This window comes from Carettochelys insculpta, chromosome 10, assembly GCF_033958435.1.
Source record: "Carettochelys insculpta isolate YL-2023 chromosome 10, ASM3395843v1, whole genome shotgun sequence".
Lineage (NCBI taxonomy): Eukaryota > Metazoa > Chordata > Testudines > Carettochelyidae > Carettochelys > Carettochelys insculpta.
Window position 1 is genome coordinate 16,732,501 of NC_134146.1, and position 24,992 is coordinate 16,757,492.

Here is a 24,992-nt window from a genome sequence, read left to right on the forward strand (position 1 = left end):
AGGAAGGCAGAATTAGATCTGCTTGTCTCAAGTGTCTGTAAAATAAAAAATGTACAGTATTTCTGGTATAAAATAATAACAATTAAAATAATAAACTACCCCGACACAAACGGGAGCAAGATAACAGAACTGATACTTCAGATTTATTTAACACTTTTCCACTATGGATGTCAAAATATTTTGGAAGATGTGTAAGCATTTTGAGATGGGGAAATTGAGATACAGTTAGAGTGACTTGTCACTTGTCATCCAGCAACTCAGAGCCAGACATGGGAAAAGTATCAAGGGCTCCTCATTCCCACAGTGTATTGAGGATGACCAACTCCTAATACTGGCTTTATACTGTTGCTATATACATATTTGTAGACTAGTAATAATAACGGATTCTAGACTGTGTTCATGGTTACCTCTCTCATACTTTTTTTTCCAAATGTGTGACTGAATGAAAAGTAGAGGCAAACCCAAAAAGCTTTCACACAAGCTTCCTCAGCTCCACCATGACACAAAGTTTGGTGAATCAGATAAAATGAAACCAGAATCAAGAGCCTTATTATTTCTTGAGTTTGGTTTTGAAAAACCAAAACTCTGTTGACACTATTTCACAGAACACCACCTCCTCAGTCCCTCTCTAACTTTATCCTTGCTGAGATCATTCTTTTACCTTAATTTTTATAAGTAAAATCTTAAAATGGATTATGATTCATCATTTCCAATCGTGTTGGGGGTGGGGGTTGCAGTAGGGGTCATTTTCCTTTTCCCATCAGTGCAGATAAACAAGAAAATGGCAACTGATAATATTTTATCAGATAGGATCCATGGAAATGACTCACTGATTTATGCTTCCACTCAAATGTAACTATGGTCTAGTTTTCAAAGGCTGAGGTAAATGGTAAAGCTCCCTGGGACGTATTGGTGAATATGAATACGCTTTAAAGATCAAAACCTAAGTTTCCACAATGACTTACTCACTGTTTCGCCTCTTTCTGTACAAATTAGGCAGTGCTTTTATATAAAATGTTTCTCCATCATAGTTGTGAGCAAAAAGATTTAAAATCAAGGTACAGTAGACCCTCGAGTTACGCGATGGTTCTGTTCCACACACCTTTGTGTAACCTGAATTTTGCATAAGTGGGGATCCAGCTTTTTCCCCGGAGGAACACATGCTCTGCCACTGGGGAAACAGCAGAAAGGTAAGTCCTGGAATTGCGGGGGCAGTTGGGGAGGGTTAAGCCTGGTGGTGGGCTGGGGCCATGGGAGGTGGATATAGGGAGCTACTCCTGGAGTGGGTTAGGGCTGCAGGGGGGAGAGGAATGGAGATGAGCTGGAGCTGTGCATGGGGATGGAGAGCCGGAGCCCTGCTCAGGTGGTGAGCCAGATCGTGAGGGGTTTGAACCAGGGTTGCACACGGGGGGTTGAACTGGAGCACAGCGGGGTTTGAACCAGGGCAGGTGGGATGAGCCAGAGCCATATACGGTGGGGGTTGAACCAGTGTGGGAGGATGGAACTGGGGCTGCTTGAAGGAGGTTTAAACCAGGGTGGGAGTGTTAAGCCAGAGCCGTGCGTGAGGGGTGGTGAGCCAGAGCCGGAGCCGGAGCCGTGCATGGGTGGTGAGCAGAGCTGGGGGGCAGGGCTGAGCCAGGGCCATGTGGAGGTGGAGGGGGGATTTGAACCAGGGTGGGGGAAGCGAGTTAAGCGCATCTGAAAGTCGCACATTTCCAGGATTTACTGTAGGAATTGGGGGTCAGCCGTGTGAGAGCGGGGTCGTGTACTCTGAGACCTTACTGTATGTCTTCCGAAAGGTCAGAAGTGCAGCTTTTGTTCACATAAATAGCTCCACAGAAGTCAGAGTGTACTTGTGAGAGGAAGAACTACAGGAAAAACCTCACCACATTATAAGGGTCTAGAAGGCATCAAAATGGAAAACATAATCCAAACACAATAAAACAGAATCATAATACTATTCTACAGCCAGCTCATTCAGAATTAATGCGTCCTGTTACATATGCTATACATACAGAGATAGTCCAGCGAAACGCCGGTTGAAGGAAATGGGCATTTTAAATGTGGATCCACTGGGTGATTAGAGGAAGGAGGGCAGAATTTTCCTGAAATTTAAAGAGAACTGAAAACATACAAAGGTCATGTCGCACCATGAACATACAGAATAAGAATGGGACATAGTGATCTTTCTGTGGAGGATAGCCTCAATAGCTGCAGGCTTATCTGGCCAGGGGAGTGTTTAACAAGGCTGGAATTTCAACAGCCATGGCCATTTCCCCCCTCCTTAACTTGGCCACTTCCAAGGCCAAACCTGCACTTATTACCTTTTTGAGGTGCATGTCCTGCTGAACTGCCATCTACACAAGAAAACATCTTCCACAGCAGACCCCCCGCCGCTGGAAGAGCGAGGAGAGAGCCCAGTTGACACAACTGTGCAACAATTAAACCAAAACCCCTGTCTCACATGTGCTTTATGTTACTATTCTTTTTCCATGTTGCTGCACTGCTCTACAACCCTAAGGATATGGTCTGTGGCCAGTTGCCCTGTGTATCGCAAATATCACACAGATCACCCATTGTTCGTGTCATGTGCTTTATCAAATAGGTATCCTGCAGAACCACCCGTGTAAGGACTGTCACGCCCAAACCCCCAATGTGCAATTAGTGCTTATTCCCTGGGATAGGGAATGTAGAGTCGGGGGCAGTGAAGACTCCTCTAAAGGAGCACCTAATGGTGGGATGACTCAGAGCACAGCAGGAGTAAGCCCATCAATTAGACCCTCATGTGGTGGTACAGCCTGGTCCTTCCATGTGCCAGTCCCAAACCATGAAACACACAAGCCCAGTATGTAAATCCACACTGCAAAGGATGTTTGGATCCAAGCTTCCAAATTTTCCAGCTGGCCCCTAACTCCATAATGGATTTAACCAAAACGCAGGAGTCAGAACAACCCTGAACTCTGCAGCTCCAGAGCAACAGTGCATTGATCAGTTCTATACGCTCTGCATGAGTTACAGTCAGGTCTTTAACCATGCATTCTTTATTAAATTAACCACGTTCCACTGCATTAAGCATGTTATTTTCTAAATTCTAAACCAGACATCGAAATAAGCAATAGTAATAAAAAGAGCTCTCTGAAAAATAACCAGATGCAGGTAATATAAGTCAGGTTCGAGGGGGGCACGCGTGATACATTTGCAGCAGATTGATTTTCACTTTTCGTAGATTTGTTCTAAAGGAAGTGACAACTGAGATAAAGAGACAAAGATCCCAAGAAAGGTCCTGAGAGGTTATTTAAAATTAGGCCACATTCTGCAACAGAAGGTTAAAAGAGGAAGATGTAAAATAAACACGCACCCAGAAAAGAAGCCACGGTTAATGGAACAAAAAAAGTTGGGATTCTGGAGTGTTGTCAAATGACCAAGGCAAATGTAAATTCCTTTACAGTCTTAAGTCACAGAAAATTCTGCAATTGACAGGAACAGTTTGTTATACAGTGTGGCTTGTAGATGCCCATGGAAAGGATGTTCTGAGAGATAGTTCACAGCTGGCATTGCAGAACAAATAAGATACTTACAAAATATGTCCCCACCCCCTCGCCCAGAGGCCTGGCAAATGTGTCTGCATACGTCAGCATAAAACTGTGCCCTCTTCTGTATTCAGCATCCCATAAAAAAATATGTCCATGTTCTGCATAACAGTTTGTCGATATTAACTAAAACTCCTATGGTGTTTATTTTCCCATTGCCACGTATACCTCCAACTATGATGCCTGAAGTTTCACATACATGTTGTTGGACATACAGTTCACCATCCATCTCCAGCTGCGAAAAAGCATAGCGGTAATATACTTCTATTGATTATACGCAAACACTTTGCAGCCTGTTCTCTCAGCTAAGAGCCAGTTTGCTGTAGGTGAGTAAGTCATACTGATAAGAGGAGGCTGCAGCAGTGGTGCCTGCAGGCAGCAGGGTGTGGAGACCCCTGGGCTGCCTATCTGGTTCCCCTAGGTAAATGCTGTACCCCCCACCATGCTCCCTGGCACACTCCCCTCCCTCCCAGAGCCTACACCCTCACTGCCCAAATCCCTCTCCCTCATGGTGCCCCCGCACTGTTCCAGCCCCAAACTCCTTCTTGGGGGCTACACCCCTCACCCCCTACTCAGCATCTGGACTCTACTCCAGAATCTGCACCCACCTCTCACATTCCTTCCTTGAGCCCATCCGTTCACCCCTTCTCCATCCAAACTCTCTCCCAGAGCCTACAACCTGCACCCCAATCCCCTGCCTCATTCTGGAGCCTGAACCCCATACTAGCGCTGGCACACAAACTCCCTTCCAGCACCCCACTCATGCAGCAATACTTTACTTCAGTCCAGAGCCTGCATCCAGTACCCAAATTCCCAGATTCCACATACCTCTCCGTCCCAAATTCCTTCCCAGAGCCTTAGGCAGGTGGAAGCAGAGAGAGTTGAGGGGACAGGGATGCAGGCTGTGGGAACAAAATTTCTGCAAACCTGCTACCCCACCTTCCTTTGGTGCAATACGGGGTATTCTTAAGAGAGAAAAAGATTTCCGAAACATCTTTATGAACTAGCGGCAAAAGACACCACTGGCTGAATAACAAAACCCCCTTTTTTTGGGATATATCAGCTCCCCAAGAAGCAAGTATCCTACAAATGTGGCACCTTTATGTGAAGGCTGCCTGGTACCTCCTCTGCCATAGGGGAAAAGCATCATTGCCTGTCATAAACAACTCTTTCTAACTTTCCTCTGGTAAAAAGGAGCCGAGCAACTTTCTCCTATAGCCTTTGAAGTTCTTCCTTGGCTGACTGAGGTTCACCAATACATAACTAGAAGAAAAGACATCCACTCTTAGAAGTGCGCTATTCTCCACACCATTGTACACACCTCTCTTCCCAGAATATGCTAGTTCTTTTCCATAGTCTATCTACTCTGCTTGATTGTCGCTGTGTTTGACTGTTTAGCCCGATTCCACAGAAACACAGACTGAAAGTTCCACAGCTAACATCTCCCTGCAGATAAAACACTGGTCACTGTAATACATTTTCCAACGTACAGCCTAGTTTTAAATGTAGAATGCAGCAGAGAAGAGGGATAGAGATCTATTGATCTCAGTCAAGACCTTGGTAAATGTTTGTTGCTATCCCAGAACGTCTGGTACCTCTGAGGGTTTTCCATAATTTTCAGAATCCACACAGAGTTTGTTGTCGTTAGTGGTGCTGGAGATCAGGACTTAAATTAGTTGCAGTACCAGGACAAAAAGCATCCAGAGCCCTCCCTGCTCTATGCCTGATTCTAATTAATATACTTCTCTCCTGTGCAGAAATGCTTAAATCCACCAGATTTTTAAAAAAAAAACAAAAACAAAAACACACCACTACCACCACCAACAGGAAAGGAAACAAGATGGTCACCTTAGGCCCTGATCCAGAGCCTATTAAAGGCAATAGGAGTCTTTCCATTCATTTCCCCATGCTCTTGGATCAGGCCCCAAAATCTCTGAGACTGTCATTAGAAAATATTTACATCATGGTGTAAAAAAAGGTTCATTAAATAATTCATGGTAATACAGCCATTTAATATGAATGCCTGAAAGCCAAGGAGAAGACAGGCAAGGAAAGGCTCTGAGAATCAAACCTTATGTGTCTGCAGGTGAGTACCCATAAAACTGAGGCATGCAGTGGTGGAAACTTTTGAAAATTCTTTTCCCAGTGATTGACTCAGATCATTGTCTTAAATGAAATTAGGTCTTAGTTGGAGTTTCCTGGTTCCCAGTCTGGTATTCAAACCACTGGCACAGGGGTCACCAACCAGAATAGCAAAAAGAGCCATTTTTTCTAGGTGGTGGAAAAACTCAGTAATTCAAGAACCGTAATGCATGTGAATACAAGACGGTCCTTAATAAATAACATCAAACCCTACTTTTTGTAAGCCCTATTTTAAGAACAGCGTGCACACATTGATTTGTAATGCGATACATGTTTACTTCCAGACGTTCACCAACTGTTTACATATTCTGTTTCCTCACACTTTATATGTGTGTTTGTACACTGTCTGCCTGACCCCTCTCTCTCTGGAGGAGGCTAGAGAGAGTTATCCAATGTTTTGAGATCACACATGATTTGCTATTTATATACGAGTTGTTCATTTTGGGGCTTTTAGATATTCACCATTTATTGAAAGTAATCAAAAGGATGTTTTTGGTTTTTTTTAAACTTTGCAATTACTACGTCAAGAGCCACAAAAACGTCTTTAAAGATCCAAATGCAGCTCTGGAGCCACAGGTCGCAGATTCCTACACAAGCCCATGCCTTTCTGCCAGTAAAAATATTTATAACAAAGTACAGATTTATTTAATAAACACGATGAACTATGAACTTCCTTTTTGATTTCTCTCTGGAGTCAATCCATTTAACACAGATGCTTTCACAGAAAGCTGTATTTTAAAAGTTGGGCAAATATTACAAAACATACTGTGGGGAATAGCAGTTTATATGTTTAAAAAACACACTTTAATTGTGCTTGTGCCTCTTTTGTGCCCATCTTCTGTGAATATTCTCACAAATGAATTCAGGAGCAGTAATGTTCAGAAAAAACAGCAAATTTTCAGTACACCCTAAATCCTCCCAGCTATTTAGGTGTCAGACTCTTCAATTGCTTTGAATGTCAGAGCCAATATTCAGCGAAGGCAAATACCATATTCCAATTTTATTGGTAAATATTTACAGTAGAAAGCTGTAATGGTTATTCCCATCCAGAGAACAAAAACAAACCATGTGTCCTGCAGAGCCAATCAAACAGCTCAGGTTTCAAGCATCACATTTCTTCATGAACTACCTATCCACTATTACATTATACTGTTGAATAAGGAACATTTAAAGGAAATTGCAACTTATTCATAGACAATTGTCAAACAAAGAGAGAAAGAAGCAACATTCCTTGCATACATTATATATTATGAATTGCTATATTTCAATAAATATATTGTGGCCCAGGTCCTCACGTAATAACACCACTGAAGTGAACAGAACTCTACCAAATTACACCCACTGAAGAGCTGTTTGATATTTGAACGCAGGACCTACATGAAGTTTAGAAAGTGATTTTGATTGCAAGGATAATTTAACATTTGCCTGGTCCAAAACGACCACTGCCTCAGAGCTGCTCCTACAGCTGGCAGGGACCCCCTTCCATTTAAAGAGCCAGCACACAAATCATAAACCAGACTGGCCTCTGGGAAGGAACTCACAGAGCTTTAGCAACATACTCTCCATGTATTTATATTCTTATATACAGGAATTCCTTCCAAACGGTGGGTCCATTGCCGGAAAACAACAGCTAGGCAAAAAGCAGCTCAAAACTGAAGCATCCACCCAGTAGAAAGAGCTACTAATCTAAATGAGCTCCCCTTCTTCTATGCTGCCTGCACAACTCCTAGTTCTGGCTCCCTTCAAATTTCTTGCCAGCAGACAAGAAACAAATGTGAGTTGGTCTAGTGCCAAGTTAGAATGTCTTTCCTTCACGGTCATAGATGGTGTGCTGTTAGGAACAGGGAGGCACCATTACCAATCAATTCCCCAGTCAGTCAGGTGGTTCAAAATGTAAGAATCGCCACCATTCACCTGTGTGATCGCTACCTTGGGAGGAGTTGTTTGGAGGGTTTTTCATATTAAATTTCCTGGCAATGTTTGGTCTCTGGTGTGTTCTTCTATTACTGACAAACCTGTTCGTAGGTCAGATGCTTAGGGGAAATATTTGTGTCATCCATTGGCCTTCACCTCTCCATTGCTCTCACAATAGATATAGCATAAATGGCATCTTCTAATCTGCCTCAAGGAAAGACATGTCATCAACCAGGAAAAAAAAAAAAGGCCCAACTTCAAACTGTGACCTCTTTTAACCAGCCCATTGATTCCCTGAGCATCTCAACCAGTGTCCCTGATTTCTTTTCTAAAATTCCCACTCCTTTGCTGTTTGGGAAGCAGGGGAAGCAGAGAAAAAAGGCTGGAAGAGAAAAAAATATGCCTCCCTTCAAAATAATAATTAGGCTTCACTCACTGAGGAGCCCAAGAATCTGACTGATGGGAGGATACGTAGAACTCTGCTATTATGGGGATTGTCAGAGTAAGTAACACAGCTTCCAAGGGCTGGCAGCTGGGATATCCATTTTGGCTGGATCAGGCATTACAGCTTTTTAAAGCACAGTTGTCTGAAAAGTGACTCATAAAAGTGCCATCTTTTTACTAATCAGGCCTGTGCCCTGATTATTCATTCAGGCCTGCTAACTTTACCAACAGAAGTTTAAAAAAAAAACCAAAATTGCTACTTTTAATGTCAATTAACACTGCAAAACTAGCACATGCCTCGAAAGTGAGGTGGATTCTATTCTAGTTCCCTCAAACTGAAGCGAGCTTTCAGTTCCCATAGCAAAGCCAAATTCTAACTTCAGTTACACCGGCTTAACCCACTAACGATATCATGATTGCTCGTATGTAAATAGTGGCACAACATGGTTGCAGAATATTTATGCACTCAAATTTAAATATACGTGGACTAAAGGCTGAAGCAAGAACCACACAAACAAAATGGCTACCATGTGCACCCATTTCCCATATCTGCCCTGGGAAGGGAGTAACCTGGAAGCCAGCTATACTTTCCTATTCAGTAGATGGGGCAGGCAGGCATGGCACTAGAGAATGGATAGTGCTTGAACAAATCCTGAATAAGCCAGAACAGCATGTGAAATAGCTAGTCATAAGCCAGCAGCCTGAGAGCTCATCAGCAGTGGACAAGCAGTTTGATTTAGTGGCTAATCAAAAAGTCGACCTGTGTTCTATGAATTAGGTGAAAAACCTGCATTCTGAGTGAAAAATCAAATATCAGGAGCACTTTTTGCCTGTTCTTGACCCCAGGGAAGTGGGATCCCCTTGATTTAAAACGGAGCAGGAGCACTTGCAAAGTGGTGGGCTCGGTGATCTAACACGCCTCTCCCAGTTGTGGCTTCTATTGGATAATACTAAAACCTTGGATCACTATGTCAATGGACTGTATGTGATGATTCATAAGTGGAGCCTTTTCCTCTCTGTAACTTATCCATTTAAAAAATGTACGCAAAGAACACAACCAAAGTGCATACACTTAGTCACTGTTCCATGCCACAAGCTATAGCAGAGCATGAGTCAGTTGACTGTGCTCAAGGCTGGCTTTACTTTTATTCCAATCTTTCTCTGAGTAAGTGACTGAAGCTATGAAGAATAAGGTGAAAGTGCTATGATATGGACCAATGTGGCACGTAGGTAAGAAGCGGCTGCTGGTCCCAGCCTGTACACGGCCAACATTAAACCAGTGCCATAGCAACACTGCCAAACCCTACCAGCAAGGAAGCTGATGGGTGAAGGGGCAGGGCCACTGGGACCTGCTGATTTAAAGCATCCTGGTGGGCTCCCAGCAACCACTGCAGAAGCCAGAGGCCCAGGCCCTTTAAATTGCTGCCAGGGCTCGACCGACGTGCACCGTGCAGTGCTGAAAGGCTGGCTGGGGGAGGCTGGCCCCTTCATTTGCATATGGGACCAAATCCTACTTAATTTGGCATAGATATGGTCTTACAGGCAATAGTAAGGTTAAAGGGATACAATTCACGTTGCATCAGTTTTCTGGACACTGACATTTGTTTTGTTCGTCCTCCCATAACACAAATCACTGTGATGATCTATGAGGTAGTATGACTGATAAAGATATTTCTACATAGCCATTTTTGGTTTGGACATCCACGCTAAGCCACATGTTGGAAGTAGAAATCCTTAAGAAAGACCCATATATGGACTCAGGCATGGTGTAAACATTGGCCGTGTTTGGCAGAAATTCCACTCCAAGACAGATATTCGCTAAAATTTAAACAAAAAAATCGTCATGTGGCATATATATCACTCTTCTCATCACACAGCGGTCCACTGAAATGTACAGGTTAAAATTCTGTTTTCTCAAGGTACTTTTGTTCATAAATTTTTTTAAGAATCTTAACTATCAAACTGGAGTAAAATATTTTCAAAAGTAGCAAGGTGCTTGTGAAGAGTACAGAGATTGCTATTTTATCAGGAGATTTGCAGATCCCTCAGTTACAAATATGTTTTTAAGACAGTCAGTAGATAAAATGCTGATTCAAAAAAAGAGTGACTCGTGGATTGTATACAGCTGGATGTATATTGCCAAAGTATCTCAGCATTGTCCATGTAAAATCAATAGCAATATCCCTAACAGTAACTAATCTATTTATCTTTTTTCCTATAACTTTAGATACCGTGGCCGTGAGCATGACAAAGTCCCAGTGTGATCAGTGGGACCAGGATAATCCTGGGACCAATATCTGGCTCTCTGATTCTGCATTTTAGTTGAAACCCATATCGTACTTGTAAATCAGTAAAACAGCCCTACCTGCCTGTATATACCGCATGAGCTGTACTAGCATACGGAGAGTGTGATGCCATGTACTTTACTCGTCCCATATAAATGCAGATTTATGTTCTACAGCTGCATACCACTAATTTCCAAGGGCTTAATCCTTCCAACATGCCCTGTCCTATTAAATTTGTCCCATGGTTTGGAGAAGGGGAAGTACATTCATTTTTACTCTTGCCAATGACAATCACCTACAAAGTCATGACAATGAAGCACATATTTTAAGAAAAAAAATCGCCTGTATTGTTCTACTGTTCGTATGCTTAGGGTCCAATCGTGCTATGTAATGAGTTCCCTAAAATCCCATTGCCATCAATGTAAATTGTAGTCATCCAGCACCCCCATGAAACACGTTTTGTGTAAACAATAACCGTTGTTTTTTTCTCTTCTTTTAAGGTATCACAAACAGCAAGATTAGTTTCATTTTCCCTAAGTTATTTAAACCTCAGTGAAATATTAAGCATCTTACTGCTCTAAAATTAGATACTGAATTATATTGTGTATATACTGTGTATATATTCACATAACCTAAATATTTAATTATAAGCATAAAATCCATAAAACTATAATTTTATATCTATATATATATAATGCATGTGTCATTCAGACTCTGTTAAATAAAGAATCCGTTCAGTTTCACATGTCCCCAAAGACAATTTGATCATTAATCCATGGAGGTTTCAGAAGCAAAGAAGGATTTTCCCTGACAGATAAATTGAAATGATCCTGCTTTGATCTCTGTGGTTAAGAAACTGTTACAATGGAAGATGAACAACAAGGGGCAGAGCTACTGGCCTTTTTATGGGTAACAAAGGTATCAGCAAACAACTGCTTAATCAATATTTGGCCAGAGACACTGAAAACTTCCTTTTCAGATTTTAATTCCTAGTTGTAAAACAACTGGAGAGCAACCAGTGAGAAAAGCCGTTGAAAGTAGCTACTTAATTGCCTTCTACTGTCATTAGTTACATATGTACATTCTTAATACTTCTTGAATCTTTGTTTACCAGATTAAATAAATGATCTCTCCTAGGCTTCACTGAAGTCCAACTAAGTAAATATGCTTTGCACATGACATAGTTTAACTATAATATGTCCACAGTGATTTTTAAAATTTCATTATGCCTCACTTTTTCCTCTAGTAACGTGACTTAAACAGAATTAATTTAACAGCTTGGGGCAGCGGTACTTAAGGTCAAATGAAGTAAAATTATGCACCATGTTTCTCTAAATGACATCTTATGGTGAGTTATGTTACTGTACGTCACTTTTATTAGCAAGAGAGCCCTGCATTTTGGGATGTATACTAAACTTTTACTTATTTTGTTTTCTCTCTCTCCCCATACATGTTGCTACATGGTATTTAAAGTGACATTTATATGGATAAATTCACACTGAGTACGCTGGTCTGATTTATTGTGTTGTGTTTCACTCAATTTCTTCTTAAATTAACCGGAGAGCACTTTGTAGTTCTGCTTCATTTCCCAATACAGTTTTATTACTTAGCCCTGGGGACTCTCCATAATCTATCAGGATCGACCTTCTATGTTCTCCTCTTCCAAACACACATTCCCACTCTGTTGAATAAAGGCATCTTACCAATAAATACAAAACTAAACCTTTCTGCTGCAAATATTAGGTAACAAAGTCATTTGTTTCCATTGATACAACAGAAATTACCATTTAAAACATCCCCAAAATTATTTTCTAAAGTTTTCATCATCTTAGATTTGTTTGGAAATTTACATTTATATCTGGCCAAACTTACAAAATCTCATCCTCTTGACTGATATGCCTTTGGCTAACACAGCGCTGATGCTGACCCAGAAAGCCTTAGCTTCAGCGAGACCTTTGCCTGAGTAACAAGTTCAGGATTAGACCACCATTACCATTCAGCCTTCAACAGAGCAAAGCAAATTAAGGTCCCAATCCTGCAAGCAGCAACCCATGTAAATAACTTTATGTGCATGAGCAGGCCCTTTGAATGGGACTTCTCGTCTCAGAGCACAGCAACTGCAGGATCAGGGTGCTACAGCCCAGTCTTGTCAATCTTTTTTATGTCCTGAGCCTGAGGATTTCGCAGGGAGTTAAGAATGCTCAGCACCTTACAAAGTTAGATTCCAAAGACGCCCAATCCTCACTGAGGCAAAACTATTAAAATCAACTATATTGAAATCACGGTTTTTGGCAACAAGATGTCAACGAAACAAAATAGCAGTCAAGTCGCACTTTAAAGATTAACAAAATAATTACTCTTTGTTAGTCTTTAAAGTGCCACATGACTACTGCTTTGTTTTCCTAGAATACAGACTAACATAGTTACTTCTCTGTCACTATTCAAGATGCCGACAGACAAAGTAAGAATTTCATAAGCAAAATCCTAGCACTCTGAAATCAATGGAAATTTAACCACAGAGGTCAATGATTCCAGAATATCACCCAGTCAGTCTGGTCAAATATTAATTCAGAGGTAAAGCTTAATCATAGCAGATCCATCTTTATTAGTTTCCTTGGACAATTTGAAATGTCAGGTTTTGTCATAATATATTGAATCTTTGACCAGATTTTTGCTAAGGGAAGGTTTGGTCTTGTTTTAAATTTATGTACTGAGAAGAATTAAGGAGGTTACTTTTTAAGAGCACAAAACAAAACAAAATCAGAGTTAACCTCATCTTAGGCTATGCTAGAGGCGTTACATGGCCCAGCTGTGCTGCTGTCATGTCCCCCATGCCATCACTGCACACCGACAGGACAGAGCTCCACACTAGCACCGTTGTTGATGTAACCTACGTTATTCAGGACGGTTTTTTTTCCCCAAGTCCCTAAGCAATGTCAGTCATAGCAGCACAAGTGCAAGTGTGGAGAGAGCTCTAGTTTCAAAAAGGGGAAGTGTCATTCCTTTGTGTGCATCAGAGTTCCTTTTGCAAAATGGGTTCATTTTCCCTCCTGTTTTGGGTACCGATGGCATTATTGTTTATATGGCACAACTGGTGTACAAGGAGTAAAACACCTATCATGCCCTGAAATGTTTCTTTTTGTACTCGACCTTCAGGATTGTAATCTAAGGGCCTGAGCCTGAAAGGTGTGGTGCACCCTCAGTTCTCACTGAAATAAATGGCAGTTGGGGTGCGCAACACCACTCCGGAAATGCTCCACAGCACCGCTTCCTGGATGAGCCTCTAACTCATTTGCAGGTTCAACAAAAAGTGCAATATTATCTGGGGAGAGGGTTGTTCTGTTTGTACAGCACCTAACGCAAGGAGGTCCTAGTCCATCACTCTGCATCCCAGGCATGATCGTTTCAAAAATAATAAATACTAATATTAACAATAAATCTTGCAGTCCTTACTCTTTGGCCAAATAAATTTCCCTGTTTTCTTGTCTATTTCACCAGTTTGAGTACAGTGACTCCACTCTAATTTCACACCTTTAAGTATTTTATCACTCCTTGCTCTGAGAATTAAAAGTGCTTTTAAGATATTCTAGATCCAGTAAACTATGTTCTGTCAATCACAGAGTCATCTCATTTAATTTCATACCTGATTTTTTTAACTAGGAAAATTTAGAACAAATACATTTATTAGAGCTCTGTCTGGCAAAATTTGTGGCCTTATTACGAAATCTCATTTCACATTTGTATTGCTTGCAGTAGAACAAATGAAACACACCACTTGTTTTACAGAAAATACCATGTCGTGGCAGACATACGCAGAGTTACATAGATCGTTCTTAGCCCTGGTCTCTAGATAGAAAAACGGTGCCAGAAAGAGCTGGTATGCCCCCGGTCACACACAGCTAAGAACAGAAACTAGTCTGCCTCTTTCCAGTCCCACGCTGTAACCTCTGGACCAATATTGTCCCTACAACCAAGAAATAAATGGAGACACGCAAATTGATATTTGGTTCCTGTGCATCAACCCTCTTCTTTGCGAAATTAATCGTATTAATTCAACGCACTAAAGATATCCTCTTGAAAGTTCTGTAGTAACCATAATGAATCCATCCAGTTACCCAGCTAGCCTATGCTACCCTTTCAATCACGTGTAACCACTTCAAAGCTCATGCATCAAGTCAGTAATTGTAACATTGCATCTAAATATTTAAGCTAGAGGCTGGTAGTCGCGTGTCCCATTTACAGTCTGCATCTGTCCTCTAATTCCATTACAGTACAAAGCAAAAATGTTTCCCAAAACTCACAAACAGGAAAAGCATCATACGGCTCTAGAAGCGGCAACCGCTTCAGCTTTCTAGTTACTGAGTGGGGCTTTTGTGTTGAGATCTTTCTTGTCTTTAAACTCCCCTCCACACACACAAAAATAGGGGTGGTAGCAGAAATTGCCCTAATGTGAGCCTAAGGCCAAACAAGAAAAAAGAAAAAAAAAAGTGGGGGGAGGGTTTGATCCAAGATGAAAGTAAGGAGGAAATAAAGGAGGTAATTTAGTCTGCTGCAGCCTGAATTGCTTAATCAGAGAAGCCAAGGGTAGAGGGTGGGGATGACTAGGGCTCTTTGGAATAGTGCGCATGACTGGGGAAGAATCCATTGTGACCATGCCTGGGGGCCAATTCCATTGGGTATGAGAACAGAGGGTCCCATTTAAGCACTAAGAAGACTGTGTCACCCAGTGCAGCAGCAGCAGCAGCCGTTTCTCCCAACCAGCGCAACCCTGCTCCTGATCCAGCACTGAGAAGGGCCAAGAAAAGAATTCTATGCGGCCGCAGCCGTCATTTGATCTTTAAAAACCACCTCTCAGTCAGAAAACAACAGCCATCTCACCGAGTGGGAAGCCACAAAAGTAGCCAACACAGTGTATCACATACAGATTAAAAGGGCACATTCCCCTCCCTTTTAAAAATTAATTTTTGCAAAACTATAATGTGTAAAGGCCCGTAAAAGTTTCCTTCAAAGCTCCTTTTTTATAGATTACACCTTTATTAGACATTTATAATATGCCTACATGCATATACTATGCAAGAGCTATTCCAATCTACATTTCTACAGCTATACCTATCTGTAAATATAGATTAAGAGCAATTTACATATATGTAAAAGGTATAAATGACTGGAAGCTTGGGGGTTCTTTAGCCCCCTCCCCTCAAAAATTTAGGATCTCATTAATAAAGAAAGAAAATGCTGGTATAGAAGGTTATTTATCTCACTTCACATAAAATAGACCCATTTACAAAACTACGGATTAAAGATGTAGTCAACAACTATTATTTTTAACTCTAGTCCTTCCCCTAGTTTAAAGCTGTGTGTGCCTCTATATTTAGAGAAAGATACAGCTATTACAATCATTGAATCATGAGATTGGAAAGACCTTCAAAAGGTCAACTAGTCCAGTCCTCCTGCAGGTTTGGCAGGACTAAGTATTAATATAAGTGTGTGTGTGTCTGTCTGTCTGTCTATGTGTTTGTGTGAAGATCTAAATATCTAAAATGAAAATAGACATACAGCCAGATAGAGATATGATGTACTTTTATATTAGAGATTCATTTATAGTAACAATTATATCTGGGGTGTTTACATCTGTGATAAATTGCCCAGCCAGCTGCGATAATTTGTGATATACTATATTTATTTATCAAGCACTTTTGCCCAATTTATCTGTACTCTACCACTTATCCAGTTCTGACAGGATTACTTCTAACATCAAAACTCTCTGAGCGCCTTTAAACAGCTGCTATCAAATCCAAAATGTTGCTTGCTTGCTTCATTCTTTTTTCTTTCAAATCCCTTCCAATGAGGAGTTCTCTCCTTAAAACATACAAGGCGGAGGTGCAAATGGGCAGTTTTCAGTCTTGGATCAGAGAGGAGTTACAAGTCTGATACCTTCTAACTGAACTGAGCTCTAGAATTGGAAAGGGGGAGATCGCTAGCTCTCCAGAGGGGTGCATCATTTGTTTGCAGCTCTATTGCAGGTAATGCCAAAGGTTCCTGCAGTTTATTAGTTAGATGTTTCACTTTCTGAATCCTGTGCTCGTGATATTAAGGTAACCTGGCTCTGTAAGGCAAGGGCTATGAAAAATAGTAATACAATTGTATAAAACTCTGCAGAACATTCCTAAATTACATGTCCCCACCCAGCTCCTTGCAAAGTATTTACCTCAGCCATATAGAATACATGCTAGCGGTAAGATATGATGGGCACTTGTTTGTCTCAACTCGCATAAATTATATATGGCTTCACCATTTGTGAGCAACAAACCTATCCCAAACTCACAGCAATAAAACCCGTAGCTCATACAGCTGCGTAGTCTCTATCTATACCTCTGCATCAGACCAAATTTTGTTTTCCTTACTCACAGACCTCAGATTTAAGTCGATGGGACATCGGCAAGCATGACTGCATCATTAAAGTTACTAGGAACCTTATAAATTGCTTTAATGGCAGCAAAAATTAGCCTTACATGGATAAAGAGAGCAGGATCTAATGATGTTTTCAACTTTAAATATAAACTCCAGGTGAAATCATGACCCCCTACCCCCCATGTCAATAAGCTTTCAAGCAGAACCTTTATTCTTGATTGGATATGTAAAGAGCAGGTTACTCTAAATTATACCCACAAAATATTTCTCTCTCTAATATCTGGCCAGAACTAATATTTGTGTGAACAAATCTCTCCTTGATCCTACTCTTTTCATCTCTGCCACTTAATAACAATAAATAATAAAAATGATAATAATAATCAACTGGCAGAAGGAAACGAGGGAAGAGGAGAAGGACCTGTTTTAATGAAGAGATTTCTTTCCCTAACCAGCAAACATTTTAAAAGACCTAAACCTGCAGAGTTTTGTGGCCTTGACTTCAGCAAAACCATTGTACCCAATCCTGCACTGTTTGAATTAACATGAGCTTTCCCATTGCTTTAGTTTGTAGTAAGCATTATGGTCATTAATTTTAGTGGAAGCTATAGGAATACAGAATTAAGCTTCTCTACCCAAATAATCTATGATAACTTCATTTTAAGACATCAGTATTAAATATTGACCTTAATAACAGCAGCATTAGCAAGGGGGATTTATTTTCCCTAAAGATCCCTTCTTTTCTTTTGAAATTCAGGTTATTAGTACTCCCTGACTGGGAAACATCACGGAAACTTTGGAGCTAAAGCAGAGAATGAAAGAGCATCAAAAGAATTCTGAGTTGGAGTTGAGTTGTGAAGTTTTATTTTTTATAAGATAATGATCTCCACCCATGTAATTGTTGCTGACTAGATGGGGGATACAACCTAGGCTTCCTGGTCTAACTTTTTAAATATCAAGAGCTCAGCCAGTTAAGATAAATTCTCTGGACATTTCTCACCATATTAAGGTCACCTGGATCTGTAGGGCAAGGGCTATCAAAAATATTTGCCCCAATTTTCAAAATCACAAGTGATTTGGGGGGTTTCCATTTTTGCCTGGCCAACTTGAGCCACCCCGAACTGCTCATCCCTTTCTGAAAAGTAAACCCCTTCAAAGTGATGCCGGACGGGCACTCAAAACCCAAACCACCCAAAATAACCAGTTATTTTTCAAAATCTTAACCATTGGCTTTAGCCATTGCTTGCTCAATCCATGCCCAAAAGAATTACTGGGTAAACTTGGCAGCCTCCGTTATAAAGAAGTCAGATCAGAATGATCCCTTCTGGCCTTAAGAATTATGACTCTTCTAGTATTTTTCTGTGTGTATGCACACACAGAGAGTGAAGATGAAGCTTCGCTGAAACCCTAGTAACACTGAGTCCTAGTTTAGGGGGATTTTTGTTTTGTTTTGTTTTTACAATACAGAGGGATACTATAGTTTTAAAGAATGGCAGTTGTCCTTCTTGAATGGCAGTCGGCACCTCTAGATGTCTAGAAAGGCTAGAAACATTTTGTAGGTGAAAATAGCCACTTTTTCCACGGTGGAGAGTCCATAAAACTCCTCGAAGCATCAGCTACTGGGGCTCATTGAATAATTCATCCCTCATTGCAAGCCCATAATGTCCTTTCTTGGCCTTTTGTGGGGCTGTTTTCTCTTCTTTTCTCCTTGAATTATAAAAAGGTTGCCTTCTTTTGTTCACATCAAGCTGCTGCTAGCTGAAGCTTTGTCTGTGGGAAGCTAAAGTGTGAGTTTCAATGGACTCTCCCCTCTTTGTTTTCCAAGTTCATCTCCAAGTGTAGATTGTGTATAGAGGGCCTTCTTTGTAAAAGCTGGAAAAGTTGTACAAATGTTTGACCAGCTCATTTGGTACTTTTGTCTCCTCGGCTTCAGGGCCTGTGCCTGTGCAGGACAAGCTCTGGAGGAGCTTCTAACAGACCTTCTAGCAACAAGTCCCAGGCCACCGGCAACAGCCTCACTCTACCAAGCCCGGCCTGGAAAACTAGACACAACAACAAGGGCCACCTGCCCAGAGTTCTCCCCTCCTCTTTCTTGCCTAGCTTTGGATTTCATTGCCAGCACCTGACACAGGCTTCCCAGGGGGCAATCAATGCTTAGGCTTCAAATGCCGCAACCCTGGAGCCCCTGACCTGCCTTTCCACGTGTCTCAGGCCAGAGTTGTTGCTCCTTTCTTGCTTGGTTGGGGCGCATTGCTGAGACCTGCCCTAGCGCTGGAGTTCCAGCTCCCGGGCATGGGAGCGATGGCCAAGGAAGCCCAGCAACGGAGAAGTGGGGCCTTTGCAACAGCCCGGAAAGCTGCCCCAAGGCCTCCACCTGCCTCAGAGGGACTGGGCCCTTCGGGGGCCGGCTGGGTTTATGATCGCGGGGCCCGATCCTGGAACGTGTCGCCCACAAAAATACTTTCCCTGGGAGACCAGAAGCTTGGAGAAGAGCGGCGGGATCGGGCCCCCTTGGAAAAGCGCCCCTGCCCCCCCCCCCCTCCCCGAACTCCCGGGGCCAGCTGCAGGCGGGGCTCCCCGGGGGCCGAGGCTGAGCTCACGTGCTAACGCGGAGGTGGGGGCTCAGATCCGGCCGCCCGGCCCAGGCGCTGGTTGCGGTTGTTCCCGCGGCTGAAGAGCCACCCGAGGGGGCGAGCCCGCGCCGCTGGCCCGGAGGGCCACGCGGGAGTCCCCCGAGGCCAGGGGCAGGGGCCGAGCCCTGCTCCCCACCGCCCCGGGCAGCAGCCGCGGCCGAGCCAACGCCGCGGGGCCAGGCGCCGCCAGCTCCCCCGGGGCACCGGCAGCCCGGCCCGGGGAGATCGGCGGCCGTACCTCGCTCGCTGAGGATGCCGTCGATGCTGTGCTTGGCCTTCTTGTCGCTCTCCTCCGCCTCCTTCCGCTCCAGCTCGGCCTCCTCCTCCTCCCCCTTGCCGAACTTGCTGCGCAGGATGCGGCTGATGGAGCTCACTGCCGGGGAAGCCCAGCCCCGTCAGGCAGCGCCGCGCCGCGCCCCGGGGGAGCTCCGAGGAGCCCAGATCGGCTCCCGCCCCGCCGCCAGCTGCAGCCGCGGGGATCCGAGCGCGCCCGCTCCCAGCGCCGGCGGGGAGCAGCCGGGGCTCCTGCCCCTGGGGCCCGCTCCCCAGCGGGGCCGGCCGGGGACCCCCCCCCCCTTCCCCGCGCAAGGGGCGGCTACAAAGGGGCCTTTTAATGCTGCCCCAGCCCCGCGCGCTCTGGCTCGTGCCCGGGTTAGCTCCGCACGCAGGGGTGGGAAACCGCCCCGGCTCTCCCCACCCCGCGGGCTCGGGGCCCTACCTGAGGGCACCGTGTTGCGGTCGCAGACCCCGTCCTTGAGCAGCTTGTCGCGGATCTCCCAGCTGAACATGCCGGCGTTCTCCCGCTTGTACTCCTCGATCTTCTTCTCCACGTCCGGCGTCGTCACCTGCTTTAATGCAACACACCGGGCGGGCCCAGGTTTGCACCGGCGGCTTCGGGACTCCGGAGTGAGACCGCTAAGGTGCGGGGCGTCGCTCCGGATTCACGTCCCGTTCGACTTAAGGGCGCGCTCTGGAAAGCCTCGGGGAACCCGCCGCATCCTCGGCTTCGGAACCCCAGGAGGCCGAGCCCCGCTCCCCAGGGCTCCAGACTGCCGGGAAAGTCCGCTGAGGCTGCGCGGAGGGTCGGCCCTAAGGGGATGGGGAGGGAGCCTTGGTGCGGCTCTCGAAAGGCCACCGAGCAGGGGGGAGGTTGCCAGGGGGGATCTGAGCTCAGCCATAGCGCAGAGCAGAACTGGGAAGGGAAAGGCGGCAGCTGCCGCAAATGGGCTGATGGTAGCGCTGATTTGCGGACCCTCCTAACCAGCCCCCGCCAAAGGCACCGCTCTGAAAGTTTGCTCGGGAGGCCTGAACGCGAGGGGGAAGCTGACGTGCAAAGCCCTGGGGGCCGCGCTGGAAAGGTTTGCTTTGGAGGTGAAGTACCTCTTCAATGCCTAACGCGGCTTGTTCGAAGATTTGGGCTTTTAAGAAAAGACTAAAGCCCAGAGCTGCAGAAATGGAGCGCTTTAAAGGCGACCCAAATGATTTCTTCGGGGCTGGGCTTTCGTGGGACTTTGTCCCACGAAAGCCCAGCCCCGAAGAAATCATTTGGGTCGCCTTTAAAGCGCTCCATTTCTGCAGCTTTGGCTTGCTGGAGCCCAGCCTAACCCGGCTACCTCTCTGGGCTTCATGAGCTCTGCTCTAAAGGAGCGGGAGAGAGAAAGAGGGAAAGTTTCCCGGGAGCTGCATCACAACACAGCCAAGTGAACAGTTGGCCGAGGATGGGCCCTCGCCTGTGTACACGCTCTGTGGGTGTTACCCACGCCGGGTTTGGGCACACGGCTCTGAGACCACCACCTCCGCGGACCCGCCCAGCCGCATGGGAGAAAGAACCCGGCAGAGGATAGGCCCCGGTCCTGCAAACTCTCCCACCCGCCGGTGAGCCCGACTTAGCTGCCCCCTCCCGGGCCGCTTGCCTGCCTGGCTCCCGCGGGTTTGGCTGGGGGGTGTGCAGGGGTCGTCCACGTGAGAGGCGCTTGCAGGATCGGGCCTGGTTTCTTTCACTCCTCCCTGAGGGTTGGAAGCTAAAGGGGTCGGGATGTTGGGGGGGGGGCAGCTGTGGCCCCGGGGGAGGAGGTTACACGCAGCCCGGCTCCCGCAAATCCCGCACCCTCCCCCGCCTCTGGAGGAGCGTGCACATTTCCCCGGGGGTTGCACGAGCTCCGCGGCCTTTGGGTCCCTGTTAAATGCAGCGGGCTGGGGCTGCCCAGAGGCTGCAGCCGGGAGCCGGCGGGTGTGCAATGGACCGACCCCCCCGGGGCTCCAAAAGTGCCTCCTCCGCCAAGTCACAGCCCCCCCCCGGGGGCCCATCCTGCCAGGTACTGAGCGCCCTCAGCTCTCCCCGAAACCCGGCCGGGCAGGTAGGGCCAGTGCAGCTGATCGGCTCACCTTGGGTTTGCTGCCCCCGATGGCCCCCGGCCGGATGGAGCCGGTCTCCTGGTACCTGCACAGGATTTTGGAGACGCAGCCGTGGGAGACGCGCAGCTGGCGGGAGATGACACAGGGCCTGATCCCGTGATGGGCCATCTCCACTATCTTGTGGCGGATGTGGTTGGGCAAAGGCCTGCCATTGATAAAAACGCCGCCCAGCTGGTTGACTCTGCCCTGGCCTAGCGGGGTAGACACTGCAAAGGAGGGGAAAGCTGAGTTACAGGCCGGCCGACTTCCCACGCTCCCCCTCCAGGCGCCCGGGCAAGCTCAGCCTCGCCCGTCCCTGCGCGGCCGGCTGTGGGACGGCTGCAAGGCCTGGGACGCAGGCGAACAGCGGTGCCTGACAGCTCAGGCTCATCTTCGTCCAAACACCCCGGGCGCGCGGGGAAGGGAAGGGAAGGGAAGCAGGAAACCCGGCTATCTCCAGCAGCGGCTGCGCGGGCAAAGGGCGCAGCTGACGCCTTAGGAGGTGCGCGTTCCGGCGGGGTCCTGCCACTTGGAGCGCGGCTGGAGAGGCCTAACAAGGGATGGATTTTGTGGGGCTCCCGTGTCGGATTTGAAAAAAACCTGTGTCGGTGTCTACCAAGTCAGGTTGTATTAATGCACTAGGTCAGCCGACTGCGGCACAGCCCCATAACGCCCCCTTTTTATAGGGTACCCCCAGTGGGGCACCTTCTTCTAGACTAAGGGATATTTCGGAGCGTAAACTTTGGTGGGCGAAGACCCGCTGGGTCAGATGCAAGAGCGGGTCTGTTAGGCTATAAGGTGCCGCAGGACTCCTTGCTGTTCTCGAAAGTGCAGACTAACAGGGATCCGAAATGTTGTGACTCTTTCAGTCTAACCTAATCTGGCGATAAAACAGAGGGCGGGAGAAAAGCAGCGCAAACTTTTCACCTGTTACACGCTCCACCCTTTACTTGGGGAAAGACCTTTATTAGCGACTCTAATTAGCCGCTGGTAACGAGCTCCCGGTAGAAAGGAAGAGGGGGATATAAAACTTCCCGAAGAAACTGTTCCGGGGTTTGAACGGGACGGTTCTACTCTGCCTGTTTTCCTCCGCCCTGCCGAGGTCTCTTTTCTGCGTTTGCCCCTTTCCGCCACTCCGGAATGACCAGTTCTTGTCTCGTTTGCTTTTCCCCTCTTCGCTCCTTTCACCGGCTTTGCAGAAACCTTAACCGAACCCAACCGTGGGAACTGCGCGGCTCGCCCCGTCCGGGAGGCGAGGGGAAGCCCCTTTCCGTTTTCCTAGAGCACTGCGGTCCTCAAACTCGCTGCTGATCGGAAGAGCTTTGGAGCCGGAAATTGCAGGCCCTTTCCGGGCTCGCTTTCCCCTGCTCTCCGGGGGAGTTGGGTCCGCTGCAGGGGTGCAGGATCGGGTCCCCCTGAAGAAGGCAGAACCCCTGGCAAGCAACAGGATCGCCCGCAAGGCTGTTCCAGCTCCCTAATGGGCCAGGCTGCCGTCTTCCCAGCGGCATCCGTGCGTTGCTTATGTGGGGAAGGGTCCCCAGTCATTAGGAAGGGGAGTCCCTTTGTCCGCTCCCTTTCCCCTTGGTGTTAAGAGTATGTTTTTCCTTCCTCTAATCGTGGGCCGCTGCAGCTCAGTTCTAGTCTGTGGTACTCTAAGCACCTGTGCACAGCTCTGGAGAAAAAAAGCCCCCCCCCCCCCCCCACAGCCTCCCTCGCACTTAAAAACCATCCTTCAGCTGCCGAGCCGTCCTACCTTCCAGGGGAAATCCGCTGCGAGGGTAGTTCTGCCCGGGAGCCGGTCGCATCATTCTTGGGACCGCTCCAGCGAGAGTTGTCATGGTGCGCGCAGCGTGGCTGGCAGTGTTATATCCAGGTGATACCCGAGAGATCAGCTGCTCTGTCGATAGATTCCACCGGGATAAAGTCCTGGGCGGGAGGGGCGGGGGGCTGGGGAGGGGGCGGACTCGCTCTCCCTTTGTCCCTCAGACGTGATGTCCCGCCGCACAGGGGGTTGAGGGGGGGCGAACAAGGAGTGAGAGAGGGAAGCCAAGTTGGGGCAAGGAGGAGAAAGCGGCGCCCAGGGAGGGGAAGGAGCCGGGGCGGCCGCCGGCCCGGTGGGAAGAGGAGCGGGGGCGGGTGGGGGGCAGGACCGGTTTCTTCCTGTTGTGGCTGCGGAGTGAAAGGAGCTCGGCTCGGGAGCATTTATTAGTTCTTTCCCCCAAAGCTCCATCAGTATCTCTGGGCTGCGATTGGCCAGCGGGGAGACTGTCCCGTCCGGCCGAGCCCGGCGCTGATTGGGTGAAACGCGCAACTTTCTCTTCTCCTCATTCCAACCGCGGCCTCCATGTGGGCGCGCGACCCGGGCGCTGCCTCCGCCCTGGGCGAAGTGCCCCTTCCTCGCGGGGCTGGGCAGGAGCGAAGGCAGAGCCTGCGGGGGGAGGGGGGGGGCGCGTCGTGCCTTTCCCGGCTCCCTTGGCCCAGGGCCCCTGGAAGGCGATCACAGGAAGGAAGCCACCAGCCACTGGCCTCCGGTCCCCTGGCCTCTCCGGGGCGCGTGTGGAACCCCAGCCACCGAGAACTGCAGGGGGAAGCTGGGCCACTTCTGTGCCTGTTCCCAGCACATCTTCTCTGGCTCCACCCGTCTCTCTCTCCCCCCAGACCCGGGGCGCACTAGGGAATAAAATCTCCGAAGCAAACGGTGCTCGCCGGCTTTTGGAGCAGAAGCCTCCATTGTTCCCAATGGGAATTTCTGCTTTAAAAGCGGCTGGCAAGACGTGGCCCTGCGTTACAGTTGTGTGCCTGTGCGCGCGTGTTACAAAGTACGTCCTGCTCGCAAGCATTTGTTCCCAGGAATTTATTGTAGTATTCAAGCGACACTGCTGGAAAAATAAAAGAAGTAAAGTCTGCCTAGGAGCTGAAGTGACCACAGCAGGATATGACGCCAGGAGTGTTGTAAAGATTGTCTGTCCTTAAAGAAGGTACTATTGTGCATGTCCTTTTATTTATAACTTGGTAAGTGCCAGCAAACTCGCCTCCTTTACGCTCTGAAGTGCCAGCCCGGCTTTGCACAGCGCTCTTTATTTGCAATAGTCTATTCAGTAACTGTCACTCTCCAGCCTCAAGTTATTCAAGACCTTAATCAATCAAAAGGATGAGAATCGTTCAGGTTTGCCCCCCTTTGA

The 24,992-nt window shown here is 46.6% G+C and overlaps 1 protein-coding gene across 5 annotated transcripts in view; it reads right to left on the minus strand.

Moving 5' to 3' along the window:
• The window catches only part of PAX3 (paired box 3), a 107,855-nt gene extending 84,201 nt beyond the window's left edge, over positions 1-23,654 (minus strand). For 2 of the 5 annotated variants that reach the window (XM_075003857.1, XM_075003854.1), the window contains exons 1-4: positions 23,564-23,654; positions 21,802-22,037; positions 20,135-20,264; positions 19,655-19,789 (exon numbers count right to left, since the gene is read on the minus strand). In XM_075003857.1, the coding sequence (XP_074859958.1) occupies positions 19,655-19,789; positions 20,135-20,264; positions 21,802-22,037; positions 23,564-23,648 (586 nt within the window). In that variant the 5' untranslated portion in view covers positions 23,649-23,654. Of the gene's footprint in view, positions 1-14,734; positions 14,744-19,654; positions 19,790-20,134; positions 20,265-21,801; positions 22,038-23,563 lie in introns of all 5 variants that reach the window. The other 3 variants (XM_075003858.1, XM_075003855.1, XM_075003859.1) reach the window with 3 other exon arrangements.
• Positions 23,655-24,992: the final 1,338 nt, after the last annotated feature.